Genomic DNA, 17,837 nt, shown 5'->3' with positions numbered 1-17,837 from the left:
AGGGCACAATAGGATCAAACTGGAACCGTGGTTTAAATTACTGCACGAGTGATTATTTTCCGAGTGATTTGGCCATGACTGAACTAACCCTGAAGTAGTGCAAAATAAAATTAAATAGAAATAGAATAAACGTTTTGAATCATTATGTTTTGAGTCATTTTCACGTTGCGTGACTATATTGAAATTGTGAAACCCATTTTTACCGGTCATTTACAGGAAGCTGTTCACTCCTATTACATATATTACTTTAAAGTATACAATTACGGTATCTCAGAGATGCTGACTCTGCACTCTCCGAGTATAGGATGACATTAGTTTCCATTTTATGCGCCGCGGCGTTTAGATTTTCAGCTCGATCCAGACACGCAAGGTCACGCCACCCAACACCGACGTGGCGCAGAGGACATACGGACGAAGCGAAACACTCTTGCACTTTCAGGCCTTCGATGGCATAAGTGATATTTAAAGGAATCCGTGAAATGGGCATATTTGAGAACAGGTGCGAAAGTCTGGCATTTGGGCTAAAGGTTATGGAGCAGCTAAGATTTATCTTTCAGTCTGTAAGAAAACCGCCTACCTGAAGCTAAACTATTGTCAGTTACGCTCCACAAGTAACTCCATAACTTTAGTGCACGGTGCCTTGAAAAGAGCGTTTTATCTTTGCAACAGTAAATAACACACCTAATCAAGTTGCCTGTTGTGTGCATGCAGGTCACGTCTTTAAACGAGAAGTCACTCACGTGCGGGTCACCGGCGTGGGCCTTTACTCTGGTATCCAGGCGACGGTGCGCGAGCTCGTCCGCCGCGTCGCCGTGCTGCTGGAGCCGCTTGGGTTCCGTGAGCTCCTGCGCGTAACCCGCGCGGTCCCCGCGCCGTGCCGTCCCGTCCCGCGGCGCGAAGTCCCAGCCTTTGCCGTTCCGGACACAGGTGCAAAGACAACACGGGCCGACAGTTAGTCACGGGGACCGAGGGCCACTCGCGCGCGCACAAGCACGTTGCCTTTGATGTTGGTCCGCGACTGACGTTGGACGTTCAAATGTGCGCGTGGGGGAAACGCGCCGCCGCGGGCTTGCCTTCGGTGATGGGGACAGAAAATGGGGCCAGAGAGTGGAAAGAACTCAGACGTCACCTAAATTAGACCGAGTGTTGTCGCCTAAAGATGGTGCATGAGGGAAGGACCATCGGCCTAACTGTAGAGCTTAATAACTTAACTGTGGACCCCTGTACCCTGTTGGTGCAATAAACGAGGTTAAAGAAGGTGCCGGTTAAGGCACCGCACGCCACGCTTGCGCTTACCTGTCACGGCGAACCGAGCCGTAGCTGCAGCCCACAGAAGGCACTGCATCAGCAGCATGGTGCTCACATAGTCCCGCAGATCGGCGCCAAGCTGCCGCGTTAGGAGAACCGCACTCCGGCACGCAGAACCAGGGGCAGATTTGACGCTAAAAAACCCTGCAGCATGGAGACCGACTCTTATCTCTGTGGTGCGCCGTTTTTAAAGCACGAAACGGGCATCGCGATTGATGCAGGGAGTCGATATCACGTTCGCCGGAAAAAATGATCCAAACCAGCGTAGCATCTGAAAAAGAAAAAGGGAAAAAAAACAGGACACAAACGACACGGTTCACCGCAGGATTGGGGAAGCGAACGAAGACATGTTTTACAGCTGTGCTGCTCGCAGCTCGGCTTCGCTCAAACACGGCGAGGACAGTAAAGGATGTCGCGCGTTAAACCGTCGCGGAGTAGCCCAACCCGCCCTCCCTCTCCATTCGACACGCTTCGACGGGACTCCCACCCGCAACCTCCTCCTCGGCGCTTCAGACATTCAAAACTACAAGGATTCTACGTTTTCTCAACAGTTCTTTTTATAACGTTTCTAATGATACATCACGCTCTGGCTGCATAGCCATTGACATGCGACAACGATCACAACGTTTATAAGATGTCCCCTTTCTGAAGACGTGATCCTCGCATTGTATTGCCGTGCGCCTTGGTTATAAGCAAATATTGAAAAGAGCAAGTGGGGTAATATGCAACATTCTTAAACAGACCGTAGCACGTTGGGGAGGGAGGTGAGGGGGGTAAACTCATTTAAATGAGTCAGTCAAAGTGCGGCTTTAACGCTGCATAATCAAACTTACATAAGCCCACATAACACTTTCTGTTCCAAATAGCGGCCAGGGCAATTGCATCACGCGCGAACCGTCAAGTCCTTCGCGTACGAGCGTGGTGCAGCGATGAACAAATGGACAGAAACGCCGCAGATATCAGACATTCAGCTGCTCGGCGATATCTGCATTACGGGCGAGCCCAGAGGAGGATCATCGATTTCTGCAAATGCCCTACAGCCGCGGAAAGTTAACGCACTTAGTCAACAGCCGCTACGCGTGTTCCACTTCACCTTCTCGTGCGAGTTGTCTATAAACGCTGCGCGCGCGAGAACGCAGCTGTCACGCGGCCGCTACAGTTCACGCCGCAGTAGACGCGCGCTGGGCCATTGCGCTCGCCTTCGCTTTTAACAACTGAAGTTGCTCAAGAGCGTGTAACAAGTAGTAAATAAACTGCAAAATGTAGCACGGAGCGGAGCAACGGCACAGCATGTAATTGGGAGAGCGTGCAGTTTTAAAATATGCAAATTCGAGTTATATGTTACTGATCATTTTCAACCAGGCCATCTTAAAACGTGGTGTTAGAACAACAAAAAAGTCTCTAAAATATTATTAATAATGATTAAATATTAACGATTATTAAATATTAATAATTTCAAGAATCCAAGACCATGCAGGGTGTTTGGGTTGGCAAAGAGCCAGTTACACTGGTTATGGACAAAAGGTTATTTACTGAACTGAGCTACACGTCACACTGGCCAGACTGAATGCAGTTTGATTGATATATAGGAGCAAGCTGCAAAAACACTACATTCAAGCCTGACTGTACCATTCCCATTGGGAAAGAAATACATGCTGAAGGATTCCCTTAGGCTCCTGTCTTGCACTGAGCATTCCCATAGACTCCTGTTCTTGACCAAGTGCTTCCATAGGCTCCTGTTCTGGAGGTTCCTGCGATCTTGAGGCAGCCTGGGCCACTTGGACTCTGGGTAATGGGTGAAATCATGTCTACACCTGTCTAACACGTACGGGTTTGTTTATCAGAGCATAGTAGTGTGGATTCTCATTGGCTATTAAGACTGAAAACACATCTAATCCAAGACCTCTGTGCTCTTTGACAAAGACAACTGCTGAGAGAAAATCATATGAAATCATCCCAGATACTGCCATGGCTGTAGCTTGAAATAGCTGCTTCATAATGGCAGCAAAATGACCGGTTAGAAGAGTGATCAATGAAATAAGAAAATACACATGTGAAGCTAGTCATACTACAGCTGTTCATTTAGTTTATCCATTTACAACAGATGTCTATACTTTGAAATATGCTTATTTGGGTTAAAGAAATAAAAATACCTCGGATTGTCTACTTGATAATTTCCTTCCTTCTCAAGTGACAGCACCACCTGCTGTGGAAGGTAATAGGATTTCACTGCCATGCCAAACTGAAATATCAGCTAAGAGGAGGAAGATAACAGGACCCACCCACAAGCACTTAAGATGATTACAGGCATCTGCAGACCACTGGGACATATGACAGAAAAAAATAATTGTCTGATGTGAACCAACAACTAACAATAATTATTAGCATGGCACATGGAGAGAATTCTACTGAGAACACAAACCATTGTGAGTTTATAATACACAATGTCTGCAATCAAATTAAATTTAATATCCAAAAAGCAAAAGGGTATTTTAAAACAGTAGTTTGGAGCTTGCAGACATTGTTTTTCTACAGATTTTTATTATCAGCTTAATTTTTAATAGACATGTCTACACTGACAGATTTAAAAAAGGTACCACAGTTACTTTTCTGGACCAGTGAAAATTAATCTTAGACAGAGATGAGTCACTCTTGACGCTTCTGATCAAGAGCACAGCCTGGTTGAGGAAGACGCCTTTTATCAGAGAATTTAGCGTCAACAGTGAGCAGGCAGGATTAGCTACTACGGCCTTGGTCCTTGCATGCTTTCTTGCATTCAGTCATCATCCTACAGAATCCTAGATTATGATGGTCCTTGCATCTCTGACCTGGTACTGACTCAAAAACATTTCATAGTGAAGCTAAACTTTTATTTTTCTATATCCTCAGAGAAATTTGTTAATTTTGAAAATCCTGGAAACTTTAGGCAACAGTACTCAAACATCCTCAAATCATCACCCCAATCACCTATCTGCTTATAGAGAGCTATACTTCCAAATCATTTCAGCATTCTTAGTTTCCATGGTGTCAAGCCAACATTTGTTGATAATGGCCCACAATAATGTGTATGTCATTATATAGAGATCCCATTACACAATTTCCTGTATTTGTATATCCCATTATATACACACACAGCGGTGTCATTACGTTTTCCTGTGTTATGCATGTTATTATATACATAGAGAGATCTCATTAGACATTGTCCATTGTTTGTGTATGCCCTTATGTACACACCCAGGTGTCGTTACGTTGTCTTCTGTATGTTTGCGTATTCAATTATACATTTATAATGAAACAAGTGCTTATTTTACAATTTACAAGGTTTAATAGAACAGTAGCTAAAACGGTTCACCGATAACAGAACCCACCAAACAGAAGCTTGTTAATTGGAAAATGTAAAACGACACCTTGAAAGAAAAAAATTAAATGAGAGAAGTTCAGAAATGCAGATTTAGAAATGATTTTTCTACCCCAAGATATTTATCTATACTTCATCCTGCTAATATTTCATTGCCATCTAGCCTTAACATCTGAACAAGGGATCACTCACTTGCTCATCTCTAGCCTACCACATCTCCAGTGTTAAGACACCAAATACCTACAAGGTAAAGTTAATAAAAGCCTTGAGTGTTGACATGGGTAAACTCTTGACAAATTCTAAGCGACAGTTGCTCAGGTGGCAAAAATGTTCTAATGTCCCTCAACAAGAATTTGAGAATGCAATTCGTCACCTGGGATAAAATACATAACATTCTCATCAAACAGCAATTTCACAGTTTTCATAATAGCATTTGCACGACAAATCACATATAAAGCCAACTTCTCAAGAGCAATGACAGCTATGGTTCTACCATGCTTACAGCCACAGGCCTGTTACACTACTCAACACTGATTATTACTGTAGTGACAAACATGAAGGAAATATCAAAACATTCAGTCCTCTGACAAGGTGGCTTTATGATGTTTTGCAAGGCTGGCTGTTATTACTGTAAAAAGAAAGAAAAAACAGCATGAGAGAAACATGGTCTACCATTTTAGAACATTTGTGTAAAGACATTTTTGGGGAGACTTGAACAGAATTGACAAGATTCTGGCCTTCCTGTTCCATAACATACATTATGCAGACGGGCATATGCATGAAACACAAAACCCTAGAATTAACAGCAGGAATCTGTCCATGGTAGCGCTCATCTCCGGTCCTTTGCAGCACGCCAGCATCCTACACATCGACCACAAAGATTCTCACAAAGCACAGCTGCACCAAATCATCATCGATTGTGACAGTTTGGCCTGGACACAGAGTGCTTGAGCGCAGCGTGCTGACTGTCACACAAGGCCCACACACACACACACACACACACACACACAGGGTCTGCGCTGGGGCCCAACCCCACCGGCTGAACGCGGGAGTCCTGCCAAATGCAGCACTCAGGCCAACTGAGTAAGGCCCCCTTCGCCGAAACCTCGTTAAAATCCCAACGTTGGCGCCCCGTTCCTGCACACCACGGATAAACATGCAAAGGACTCGGAGTAGAGGCTCCGGATGGCCAAAAGATCACCAGAGGAGGTGTGGAGGACAGGCGGTCACCTCCAGCCGATACGTACAGAGGAAGAAAAAAACAGACACCCCGGGAGCCATGACATCGGTCTGTGAAACATGCAATTGACTGCAAATTAATAGCTGGAAAAAGTTCATTTGTTTATACATGTTGGAGAAATAAACAGCCATTTTTGGGGTCTTCCACAGTTGGTGGCACAGATGTCAGATTCCAAACAAAGCCCTTCATGTGGATCCAGCTCGGCTACATGATCTTACTGAAGGCCACAGTCACCCTGTGTGTCCTGCCAGAAGGGCAGACATTCGCTTAGAGCTGCTACACTGATGAAGGCACCAACTTATTCTGCCAAAAGATGACCACTCGACATCGTTTGGCAGTCTCTGGTTTCCTGCAATAAAGTCTCTGATTTCCGTTTGACAGTCATTTCTCTCATCTGCTACGGGCCGCAGCCCAGCACAAATGTATATGATACAGAGTCATACGGATATGCTTTAATGCCTCCTAAGTGCTGTCGTCTGCTCTCAGGGATTTAGGAAACTGCTTAGTCACGCGATGTTGGTCGAGACCCGCCTGGTCCACCCAGGGAGACTGAAAGAAACTGAACATAACGGTTTAGAGTGTACTGGAGTTCAGAATCACTGCTACACTCCCAGTCCCTGGATTACTCGCATGTCCGCCGCTTCGATCGTCCCGTAGAGAGCAGTCAGATTCATCCGTTCCCCGAACCCCGCAGCAGAAGGAATGGCTGGCTGCAGCACGGAACGCAGACGCAACGCGTAACTTCCATCCTGCGCCCCGGCGCATGACCGTTGCAGCCTCTCGCCCAGGTCTGGCTCACAGTGTGCTCCCCCGGGTGGGAGGCAGACAGCGGGCGCCAGCCGCGCCAGCAGGCCGGAGTCCCAGTCCGACTCGGAGGAGGAGGAGGAAGAGGCGAAGCTCGGGATGAGGGCAGACTCGAGGCAGAACGAGAAGGACGGCGAGAGGAGGGAGGTGGCTAAGGCCCGGCTGGCAGCGGCCTGGGCAGCGCACTCTGGTGGAGGCGGGAGACTGACACTGGGCAGGAGCGTCGGAGGGTCACAACATGGAGGCAGCTGCTGGCGGAGATCATCATCATGGTAGAATGGATGCAGCTCTGGGGGGCCCAGTTCGGAGGACATACCCGGAACAGGAGTGGCGGCTACAGTGGTGCCAGGTTCTGAACCGAGTGCTACGGTTGTATCCGGTTCGGCTGCACGCTCTTCCCAAGTCCCACAGTCACCGTGTGCATCCTGTTGCAAGGGCAGACGGTCATTTGGAGCTGCTACACTGAAGGTGGCACCAGTCAGCTCTGCCAAAAGATAACCACTCAACAAATCCTGCAATAAAGTCTCTGGTTTCCGTTTGACAGGGTAATTACCCTCATCTGCTACGGGCAGTAGTCCAGCACAGTACGGTTCAGAGTCATGCGTTACACTGTTATCATTGGTTGGATCTGACCTTCGCACTGAGCATGTCCTGGCCTTCTTAGAGGGCGAGGGGCTTTCGGGGAAGGAGCGGCAGCGTTTCCTGGGGTTCACTCTGACCCACGGGTTCACAGATGATAGTGGAAATGACAAACGTGATGGTATAGAAGCAAACAGACCATCCACCAAGGACACGTGCCCAGTGATCTGGTCCCTGTCCGTTAAGCCAACATTCAGAGGCAATGTCTCGGGTTCTACCCCCCTCTGATGCCCTGCGTGGTCGACGTTGTCGGGCCTCCGTTTGGGTCCGTGAGAACAAGCTGATGCTTCATGCTTGTCTAGTGTGGGCTGCCGTGAAGGAAGTGGGCTAGGAGGCTCTCGATCGACCACTACCAGATCCTTCACCGCACTGGCTGAAAAGCCATCCAACCCCACTCTGAAGAGATGGAGAACTGTGCTTGAGAGAGGAACATCATCAGGAACAGAGCTCAGATCGCCATCCTCCGGGCTGGGATCGGGAACAGGAATTTTGGGGTGGGGCAGTGAGGGTAGACAGTCTTTTGGTTCCTCTTCCACACACTTCACTTCAGAGGGGGCTTGAGGAGGGACATTTGAGCTAGGCTCCACTGGCTGAGGTGGAGGGTTCAAAACCGGTCTGACATCTGATGTGGGATCTGCAGTGCCTAGACTCGAAAGATGACCAGAACTATGGGTTTGGAGGCCTCTGGCTGTTTCATGTCTGCACTGCTCCTCTGCCTCTGCACAAGGGTTCAAAGGTGCTGGAGAACCATGTAAAATCCTGTGTGGATAATAAAAAATGTAAAAAAAAATAAAATTAAAAAACACAAAACCCAAGAGTATGATTTTTTTTTTAAAAAAAAAAAGAAAAAAAAGGAGCTACAAAACTTCACCAGAATTTATTATAAAATGGACAAAATAACTAGGCGTACTTCTCACCTCAGAGCAAGTGCGTCATCCGGTGAATCTGGACGACACACAAAGCCAGCATCAATGCCAGGCACCAGCTGGTCCACTACAGCATAGTTACTAATGTCCAGCACAAAGCCACGGTGAAGCTCAGACTCCAAGTGCTGTTTATAAAATTTTAAAAAATGTAAAAAAGGAGAACAAACAGAGAGAGAGAGAGAGCGTGAGAGAGAGAGCGAGAGCGAGAGAACCTGAGATGGCTGGTCATACAGACAGAGGAGCTTTATATCATCTCAAATGAAACAGATTAAATTAGTCTTGGTCTAAGGAACCAAGCCGGGATCAGCCATGTTTGAAACCACAACCCTTCTCCTTTTGTTCTCGGCGCCGTGGGTAGACACTGGCAGGTTCATATTCTCAGCCATTACCTGAACTTTCAAACATTTGGTGAAGATGTTTTTAAAAAAAGCATTCCACATTCTAGTGCTGAGCAATTAATGTTCAAATGTTTTCAAAGATGAACCCATTCATCATGAATGACCTTTGTGAAGAGAACAGTCAAGCTGTGAACGTTCCAAGATATACCTGGGTAAGATTGTGGGTTTGTACAACCAGTCTTGTGCATAATAAGGATCCAGAAATCAAACACAGCCTAAGCTCCTCCCACTGACTGTAAATAACAGGCTCAGAGTTGCCCACGTTCTGAACAAGCTCCATCCTCTAGTTAAATGTACTTTGCTTCTTTAACCATCAGAGCATTAGTTTAGGTTCTGCCCTACTGACAAAGATGTTTGAGGTCTAACAAAGCACACCATCGCCTGTCAGTCAGACGTCCTCCATGAAAATGATTTGATGTTCAGTCTGTGTGAAATCTGTCATAACCCAGAGAGCACCGTGGCTGAGTGGGGGATACAGAACCTGGGCTAACAAGATTGTGTGTGCACGCTCACCTGGTCCAGGTGTTGGTAGCTAGTCTGGCAGCACTCGCAGTAGCCTGTGTTCTTCTTGCGTGAAAGCCTGTGGGTGCGCAAGCCTGGTGGTTTCCTGCCGCTGCTGACCAGCTCTGCACTTTTCCTGCTGGGGGAGTCACAGAAACAGATGTTGAGTGACATGCTTATTTGGCTTAAGCACAGAATGTATTTGTAGCTGTTGTTCTTTCTTTGGGGGGGGAATAGAGTACCTGACTGTGTCCTGGCTGGGCTGCGAGTCCCGCTTAGGTCTCACTGGAGCAGGGGTCTCGAAGGGGCTGAACCGCCCTGCGTAGCTCAGAGTGGGGAACGGCAGAGACTGCATGTGCAAGGGTCTGTACTTTCTATTAAAGAAACAATATGAAAAACAACTGCTCCTCAAAAGATTGGAAAGGCAAAATGCCATCAGCTTCCACAGGACACCGAGGTCCAGGTGCCACAGAATACGACCATCGCGCCGAGCAAAGATGACTCCAACATCCACCCCCCCATCCCCGTCTGTGCACTCTCATGAACTGTCAGATCCATTTCTGAAATGCACACTGAACACCTCTTAAGAGAACAATTCTCTTTGTTAGGCAACAGCTGTCGACAAAAGCTTTTGACAGGCTAAGGCCCCTGCCTGTGCTGGCAGCCTAGAGCACTGGAGGGGGTGGAATAGATACCCTCTCGCCCCCAGCAGGAAACAGCCCAGCAGCTCCCCTCCAATGCACCAGCAGAGATCTAAAGCTAGTCAATTAAGCAAACTGCAGCGGCAGGAGCTGAAACGTTAGCTGGTTGATGCACTGCACACTGGGGGCGCTTGAAACCCCGTGCGACATGGGCACTACAGCACGCAAACGCACACACACTGGCAAGGCTTCCGGTGTTGAAGGACTGTATTATATAAACAAAATACAGGGCCTTAAAAAAGTACTCATACCCCTTGAACCTTTCCACTTTTTTCCATGTTACACCTACAAACCTGAATGTATTTTATTGGGATTTTATGTGATAAACCAACACAAAGTAGCAAGTAATTGTGAAGTGAAAAGAAATTATACATGGTTTTTACATTTTTTAATAAATAAAAATCTGTAAAGTGTAGCATGCATTTGTATTCAATACTTTGTGGGACCACCTTTCGCTGCAATTACAGCTGCAAGCCTTTTGGGGTATGTCTCTACCAGCTTTGCACATCTACAGGCTGAAATTTTTGCCCATTCTCCTTTGCAAAATGGCTCAAGCTCAGATTGAATGGAGAGCGTCTGTGAACAGCAATTTAAGTCTTGCCACAGATTCTCAATGGGATTTAGGTCTGGACTTTGGCTGGGCCATTCTAACACATGAATGTGCTTTGATCTAAACCATTCCATTATAGCGCTGCCTGTATTTTTAGGGTCATTGTCCTGCTGGAAGGTGAACCTACGCCCCAGTCCTTAACAAGACTGTATTTAGCTCCATCCATCTTCCCATCAAGTCTGACCAGCTTCCCTGTCCTTGCTGAAGAAAAGCATCCACCAGTATGACGCTGCCACCACCATGTTTAAAGGTGGGGATGGTGTCTTCAGGGTGATGTTCAGTGTTAGTTTTCCACCACACATAGCATAGCACATAGCATTTTGCATTTAGGCCAAAAAGTTCAACTTTGGTCTCATCTGACCAGAGCACCTTCTTCTACATGTTTGCTGTGTCCCATACATGACTGGTGGCAAACTGCAAATGAGACTTCTTTCAGCTTGCTTTTAAAAATGGCTGTCTTGCCACTCTTCCATAAAGGCCAGATTTATGGAGGACACAGCTAAATAATTGTCCTGTAGACAGATTGTCCCACCTGAGCTGTGGATCTCTACAGCTCCTCCAGAGTGACCATGGGCCTCTTGGCTGCTTCCCTAAGTAGTGCTCTCCTTGCATGGGCTGTCAGTTTAGGTGGACAGCCATGTCTTGGTAGGTTTGCAGTTGTGCCATACTCCTTCCATTTTTGGATGATGGATTTGAACAGTGCTCTGTGAGATGTTCATAGCTTTGGCTATTTTTTATAGCCTAACCCCGCTTTACATTTCCCCATAACTTTATCCTAGACCTGTCTGGGGTGTTCCTTGGTTTTCATTATGCTGTTTGATCATTAATGTTCTCTAACAAACCTGAGGCCTTCAACAGCTGTAGTTATACTGAGAATAAAGTTACACACAGGTGGACTCTATTTGCCATTTTGGTGACCTTTGAAAGCAATTGGTCACACTGGATGTTTTTAGGGGTATCAGAGTACAGGGGGCTGAATACAAATGCATGCCACATTTTCCAGATTTTTATTTATTAAAAATTTGAAAACCATGCATAATTTTCATTTCACTTCACAATTACTTGCTACTTTGTGTTGGTTTATCACAAAATTCCAATAAAATACATTTAGGCTTGTATGTGCAACATGAATTCCCCCCGACCAAGGCCTTGCAATTTATTAAGGGAACATTGGAGAACTGGTCTGCATGATCATTGGAGAACCCACAGTGTAACACAGTAGGCATGTATTATTTTGACCAAAGTTACCTTTTTTTTTAAATCATACGAAACACGTGATTTGTAGAGAATGCCTGACTGGTCAGAACATTTTTTATTTTTAATTTTTTTAAACAGTATTAGTGACATCAGTCTACCACAGCCTTCTGACAGTGGTAGTGCAATTGCCAAACGACTCATGTAAGATTTATATGGTACAGTGTGTGCTACAGACACCATCAGCATCTTACTGACCCTGTAATTTACACTGAAGTAAACTACCTGCAATTGATTACGAGTTGAGGAACCGAGTGAAGTGCAAGCAGCTTCCACATGATTCGTTTTAATCCCACCAGACAACAGCCACTCAGTAAAAGGGCTGTGTGGGATCCAAAGGCCAGGAACGGCCATCCACTGATCATAGCACACAGTGAGGAAATCGGGAAGAAAACTTTTCTGCAAACCAACCCAAAACAGAGAGAGCAAGCTCAAAATGTACCCGATATTGCAGTATGACAGTAGGGGAAACGCATACTAATGAGGACAAAACCTTGACGCGAGCAAAGAATTAAAGCGCAGTCATATACAATATTACAGAAATAAACAATAAAAGTTTCCAAATTAAAAAATAAAAAACCCATTTATGGGCGGGGTTTATCTCCACAGTGAAACGGACTGGCATATTTACATGAGAGTCTAACTGCTGAACTGCAATACTGAGGTCAACAAGGAAGAGCAGATATTCTTGGGTGCTCTCTGATGCTCTAGGGCTGGGGTTTTGTAGTAGAACTCACCCATTTCACCCTTGGAAAAGGCACTGGGAGACTCAGAGGCCTGTTGTCACAGAGGCTGGCTGACTATAAATGCATCCACGTGGAACTTTTGTACTTTTACTGCAGACAAGAAGGAAGTCTGAGGCCGCTTACCTGCTAGAGTCCTCTACCTTAATGAAGTCCGCCTTAAGGACACCAGCTGCACAGGTAAACAAGAGGGACAGGAGTATATTACCACTTACTAATACTGTTCACTCCCCCCCCCGAGTATATTCGCTGTTACATCCCTATGTCTTGTAACAGTGTGTGCACTGCAGCTGAACTGTGCATTTACCTTTGACGACACGCGTCACTGACGATTCTCTTGCCGCCTTGTTTTACATGTGTGACATGAACACACACAAAGGATCAGTAACAGTAATGAACGTTAAACCAACATGGTAGATACAACTTCATTCATAGCACCATCTGTGACCACCCCCCACCCCCCGAGACAGACAGTACCTCTGTCCAACGGCTCCTGAGACAGGAGGTCTTGGCATACAGGTGGTCCACAAACTTCAGGAACTCTGTTCAGTGGATTAAGCAGAAGTGAGACAGCGATGCAAAACTGCTAGAAATATTCTGCAGACAGAGACATTGGGTTCGCATAAAAGTGACAATAGCGCCACCTGCTGACATTAGCAGCACTTTGTAAAGCACAAAACCCAGAAAGCAAAGCCACTGAATTTTCAGATACCAACTGTAAGTAATTAAACCAGTTATTTATTTTTTACATATACTGACTTTATGAAAACTAATGTTTAAAAAAAAAAAAGATTAAATTATATATATTAAAAAATGAGCATCTGAGAAAAGCATACCATCTACAGTGACTATCTTCACTCCCCAGGAGCTAGCACTGGACAGAACACTACACCCAGACTTCTCCTGCAACACACACACACCATGAGAAAACATATTTTAAATACCTCACATTCTACTAACACCTCCAAGCCAATGAAGCAAAACAAAAAGGTGCCCAATTTGTGCTAAAAATCTAAAAATAAAAATAGATACTAAGATTTTGTCAGCTTCTTGAACATTAACAAGTGTTTGGCTGTCTTTGTAACGGATGAACAGCCTGTTTGTGTTCACTCCTCCACCACAGTCCTTTCAGAACCTGGATGTTGCACAAAATCAGCACATGTATCTAACCTCCACACCTACATCTGGAACCACTCGGCTACAAAAAGTGTTTCTACAGAAAGTAGCTCACTCCGCGTTCCCTCCAAGCCATTGTATATCAGTCCTGGTGCTGGGGACTCTCTTGCACTGCACGCAGTATGCCTCTCCCTGCTCCCACACACTTTGCTGGCATGCACTGTTAGGTTACCAGCAGGGGGAGCCCTCAGCATTCCCAGGACACAGTAGCTGGGCTCTGAGGCCATCAGCAGTGTGTTGCTGAGTTGGGAAGGAGGCCCCACTCACCTGACTACGGATGGCTTTCTCCAGCAAGGCCTTCCCTCGGCTGCCACAAACCTGAGAAAACAAAGATTTTAACAGAGGCAACAATGTGAGCATTCTGAAACAGTGTCCACTTACTGCCCATTTTTAGGCAATGCTCTCTAAAAACAAAACATAAAAATATAAGTTTTCATAACAAAACCAGATAACATGGGTAATGGTACCACATTATCTTGACAAATTTTGGGTCATGTGAAAAAGACTCCATGTGAGAGATTTGTCCAAGAGCTAGACATCAATATTTGTCCTTTCCAGAAAAGGGTGTGGCTTACATCACCCTCACTACAATCCTGGAATTATGGACCACATACAACACTAAGTTCGCTTATTAGAATGTCTAATATTTGTTAGAAGTGGAAAAATGTGGAAAAGCATGCAGATATGGGGTATATATAGTGGAGGTGGTGGTTACCCAGCACACTTGATGTAGGAAACACATGTACACCAAGATTAAGCATTTTACACAGCATCTCCAAATAAGCTTCTAAAGCTGGACACTCCCAGGTGAGTGGCTACTGGCCCAGGGGCTGTGGCTACTGGTTCCACCTTTGACAGAACTGCAGACTTACTGGAGGTCTCGGGGTCCCAGGGCACTGAGCGATAATCTGCTTCTGAAGAACTGGAGAGCTGTCTCCTTCAGCTTTAACCTTCCTCAGTGCAGCCTGTGACCACTCTGATGGCCTAGCCGGGACTGCCTCCCTGTTACCCGTGACGACCACACTCACATACTTGTTGAGGAAACTCTCCACCTTCTGCACAGAAAGTTGAAGCAAGATGAGGGCAGACACTACAACCCAGGCAGAACAAAGCCGCACAGCAAGCCTGACAAACATACAACTGACAGAACCAAGAAACCTCCATCCCAATTGCTTACCCCTCCGAGACGGCCAATGAGCTCAGTAAGAATGTTTGATGTGCGGCTCTTCATCTCATCCAGGTAGAAAGACTTTCCCTCGAGTGGACGGGAGCCCGGAGCAAGCGCACCAATCAGGTCGCAAACCCGCAGACCACTCTGCATAATGCCGCCTGCTAAAAAGCATATGGTTTTAACACACATGGCGCCTAGTCTAACGTAAGACTATCCCAGCCCGTCATGTAAATAATATTTCTTTCTCCATCTCAGGAACATTGCAAAGATTAGGAACATGCTGTCTTCACATGATGCAGAAACGCTAGTCCACTACTGTAATGCCTTACTATCTGGCTGTACCACTAAGTGCATAAACAAGCTAGTTCAAAATGCAGCAGCCAGAGTTCTTACTAGAACTAGAGCATTTTATCACATTACTCCAATCTTAGATACTTTACATTGGCTCCCTGTAAAATTTTGTATTGATTATAAAATACTTCTAATTACCTACAATGCACTTAATGGTCTTGCCATACCTTAGAGAATTGCATTAAGACCCACCACCACATCTGCTTAGATAGTACCAAATATATGAAAATCTATCATAGGGGCAGAGTATTTTCCTATAAATCTCCCACACTATGGACTAATCTTCCTGTAAATGTTCAAGACTCAGATAATGTCTCAATATTTAAGACCAGGATGAAAACCTCTCTGTACAGTCAGGCATTTTATTAACTACCTCCCATCGTAGGTAAAAGGTGTAGATCTCGGGGTCTATGGGCATCAAGAGTTCTGGTAAACTGGGATGTTATGATGCTGTCATTTCACCTCTCTTTTGTCACTCAAATCTGTTGACTGAGAGCGGCGGAGTGCTGAAGTTACAGGGTGCCCTCATGCCTGTGGTTCCTTCTTTCCTTTTAGCTGCTGCCATAGCTAGAGCTGCCAGAGTCCATCTTTGCACATTCTAGTTCCCTAATTTACACATCCTCGTACCTGGACATGCCTAATAATCTAGTCTCTCTATCTGCCAAGGTACACCTACCCCTGATGCCATGATGTTACTGAGCCTCAACCCACCTCAGCTGCCATGGCTACTGCCACCAACCCCTGATGTCCCATGTTGTAGTCCACCACACCTCCACCATAGTCAACTACTTCTCCATTGACCTCACAGGATGGAATGGGTTTCGAACACATGCACACCACTGGGACAAGACTAGGACCTCTAGAAAACTGTACTAGATATTAACTGCTTATTTTCTTTTTTTTTTTTTACATTTCTTTTCCCTTAAAATTGATACCATTATGGTGACTGTTGTCGGCCAGAGGAGGATGATGTTTTCTTCTGTCATGCGCTTTGATGACAGACAAGCAAGGCACAGCCGAAGAGTGAAACTTGCAGCAATAAAGGATATATGGCACAACTATTAATGTTATACGGGTACTACTGTTACTACCCTAACGCTACTACTAATATTACTACTATTTCTATAACACCACATATCTTACTACATTTGATAGGGGGAAAAAGAAACATTTTCTGTTTTCTAAATAATAAGACTCAAATAGAAATGTTCAATTTTAGGTCCATCAGTGTGGTTTTATAGGAATTTGCATGTTCCGATAGTTCTGGCTTTTTAAATAAAACATAACCTCCCCCACTCACACTTTAAAGGGCTACTTGGGTAGTCACCAAAGAAACAAAACACCTGAAACGCATACGGGTAACAGTTTTAATTATGATAATTTTCCAGAGGTTTAAATTGCTGGGGTCAAACTGACCTCAAGGATAAAATAAGTTATGTTTATAATAAATCTGAAGACAACAGGAGGGCTAACTCGTTCAGACTGCCTAGCTACAGCTATCTGCATGAGCTGCATACATTGATACGTACGATTAGCCCAAATCTTTAGAACAAACCAATAAAACACTTTTCCTACTTTTCCTTCGATCCCCCAGATCAACGTTATGTTTACATCACTTTAATATTCATTCAACAGCTTCCAAGTAAAACGAAATGCCCTTTCGACACTGTAAGGATTCGGGGTCAATTAACTAGCCAGCACGTACCGTTACTAGCCAAAGCAAGACATTCGCTTGGTTTTGCGGTTAATCGTGAAAGGCTGCAATGCAATTCCTCGTCTCTTAAATCATAGCTATGGTTCATTGGATAAAAGTTTTATAGTTTCACCAGAAACGGTATCGCAGCATGGTGGCTAACTGAAAGAACTGTTCATCAGACGCTATGCTAGATAATGCCAGCTAGTTAGCTAACACGCGTAACATAACATTAACTAGCCAATTCAAAACCAAGTTTTACGTTAGCTAAAAACCTGAAACGATACAAGTACAGCAACTAGCTAAATTTCAAAAAACTTTGAAGTAGTAGTTAGCTAAGAATAGATCCCAATCATATAAAAGCCTTCCCAGACAACTGAAAGTAGCTGGTTGTTATTTAGCTTACACGGCTAACGCAGAGCTACTTCTTAGGTTAGGTTAGGTTAGTCCAGCTATGTTGTTATTCTGTTTGGACTTAAATTATAAAAACAGAAAAGTACGCTATCTAGAGCGCTAGCGGGCTGGTTGCTCTTGCTTGCCACAAAACTCAGCACTGTAAAAAAAAAAACATCTTTAAGATGACTCTTACCTTTTCAATGCACCGTCCTAAGCGACGCAGGCGGCCAGAGCTCCGAGCACCCAGGATAAGAGGTACAGAAGCTTTTTCCAGTCAGCGGCACATAACGATTTTCAAATCCCCCTCCAAAGACTCGATGCACAGGCCAGTCGGTCACCACACACAGCGCCAACTGCCGGCATGGAGGACGAGCACGATTGATTAATTACTAAGGAAGACGTTTATATTTACGAAAAACCGCATCTATAAGATGAAGTTATGAGCACATTTGAATAAATGAAGGATAAAACTATACGAAAACATGTTTGGCTTCTGAGCTAAGACCGTAACGCACACACTTGCTTAATGTATTCTGATGTTACACAGTTAAACTACAATTTTGTTTTC

General features: G+C 45.1%; 2 protein-coding genes across 6 annotated transcripts in view; both read right to left on the bottom strand.

Moving 5' to 3' along the window:
* Positions 1-2,433, bottom strand: part of adam11 (ADAM metallopeptidase domain 11) — a 38,591-nt gene extending 36,158 nt beyond the window's left edge. For 2 of the 3 annotated variants that reach the window (XM_027029644.3, XM_027029643.3), the window contains exons 1-2: positions 1,297-1,762; positions 741-907 (exon numbers count right to left, since the gene is read on the bottom strand). In XM_027029644.3, coding sequence (XP_026885445.2) covers positions 741-907; positions 1,297-1,354 — 225 coding nt within the window. In that variant the 5' untranslated portion in view covers positions 1,355-1,762. Of the gene's footprint in view, positions 1-740; positions 908-1,296; positions 1,763-2,367 lie in introns of those variants that run through there. The other variant, XM_081697804.1, reaches the window with a different exon arrangement.
* Positions 2,434-4,480: 2,047 nt separating this feature from the next.
* Positions 4,481-17,568, bottom strand: dbf4b (DBF4B-CDC7 kinase regulatory subunit). 3 transcript variants are annotated; one of them, XM_081698011.1, is made up of 12 exons: positions 17,463-17,568; positions 14,836-14,990; positions 14,531-14,713; positions 13,926-13,976; positions 13,319-13,385; positions 12,960-13,024; positions 12,790-12,826; positions 12,609-12,654; positions 9,417-9,548; positions 9,187-9,313; positions 8,267-8,400; positions 4,481-8,108 (listed from the first exon to the last, which is right to left on the bottom strand). In XM_081698011.1, the coding sequence occupies exons 2-12, from the start codon at positions 14,977-14,979 to the stop codon at positions 6,509-6,511; spliced, it is 2,586 nt and encodes an 861-aa protein (XP_081554137.1). In that variant the 5' UTR covers positions 14,980-14,990; positions 17,463-17,568; the 3' UTR covers positions 4,481-6,508. The 3 variants fall into 3 exon arrangements, with proteins under 3 accessions (XP_081554137.1, XP_081554139.1, XP_081554138.1); XM_081698013.1 differs by having other exon boundaries at positions 9,187-9,310; XM_081698012.1 differs by having other exon boundaries at positions 14,836-14,987; positions 17,463-17,545.
* Between the last annotated feature and the right edge of the window lie 269 nt (positions 17,569-17,837).

Source organism: Electrophorus electricus, chromosome 15 (genome assembly GCF_041902795.1).
Source record: "Electrophorus electricus isolate QZ-2024a chromosome 15, ASM4190279v1, whole genome shotgun sequence".
In the NCBI taxonomy this organism is placed as follows: domain Eukaryota; kingdom Metazoa; phylum Chordata; class Actinopteri; order Gymnotiformes; family Gymnotidae; genus Electrophorus; species Electrophorus electricus.
Note: the sequence above shows the minus strand (reverse complement) of the source record. Positions and strands in the feature narration are given on the sequence as shown.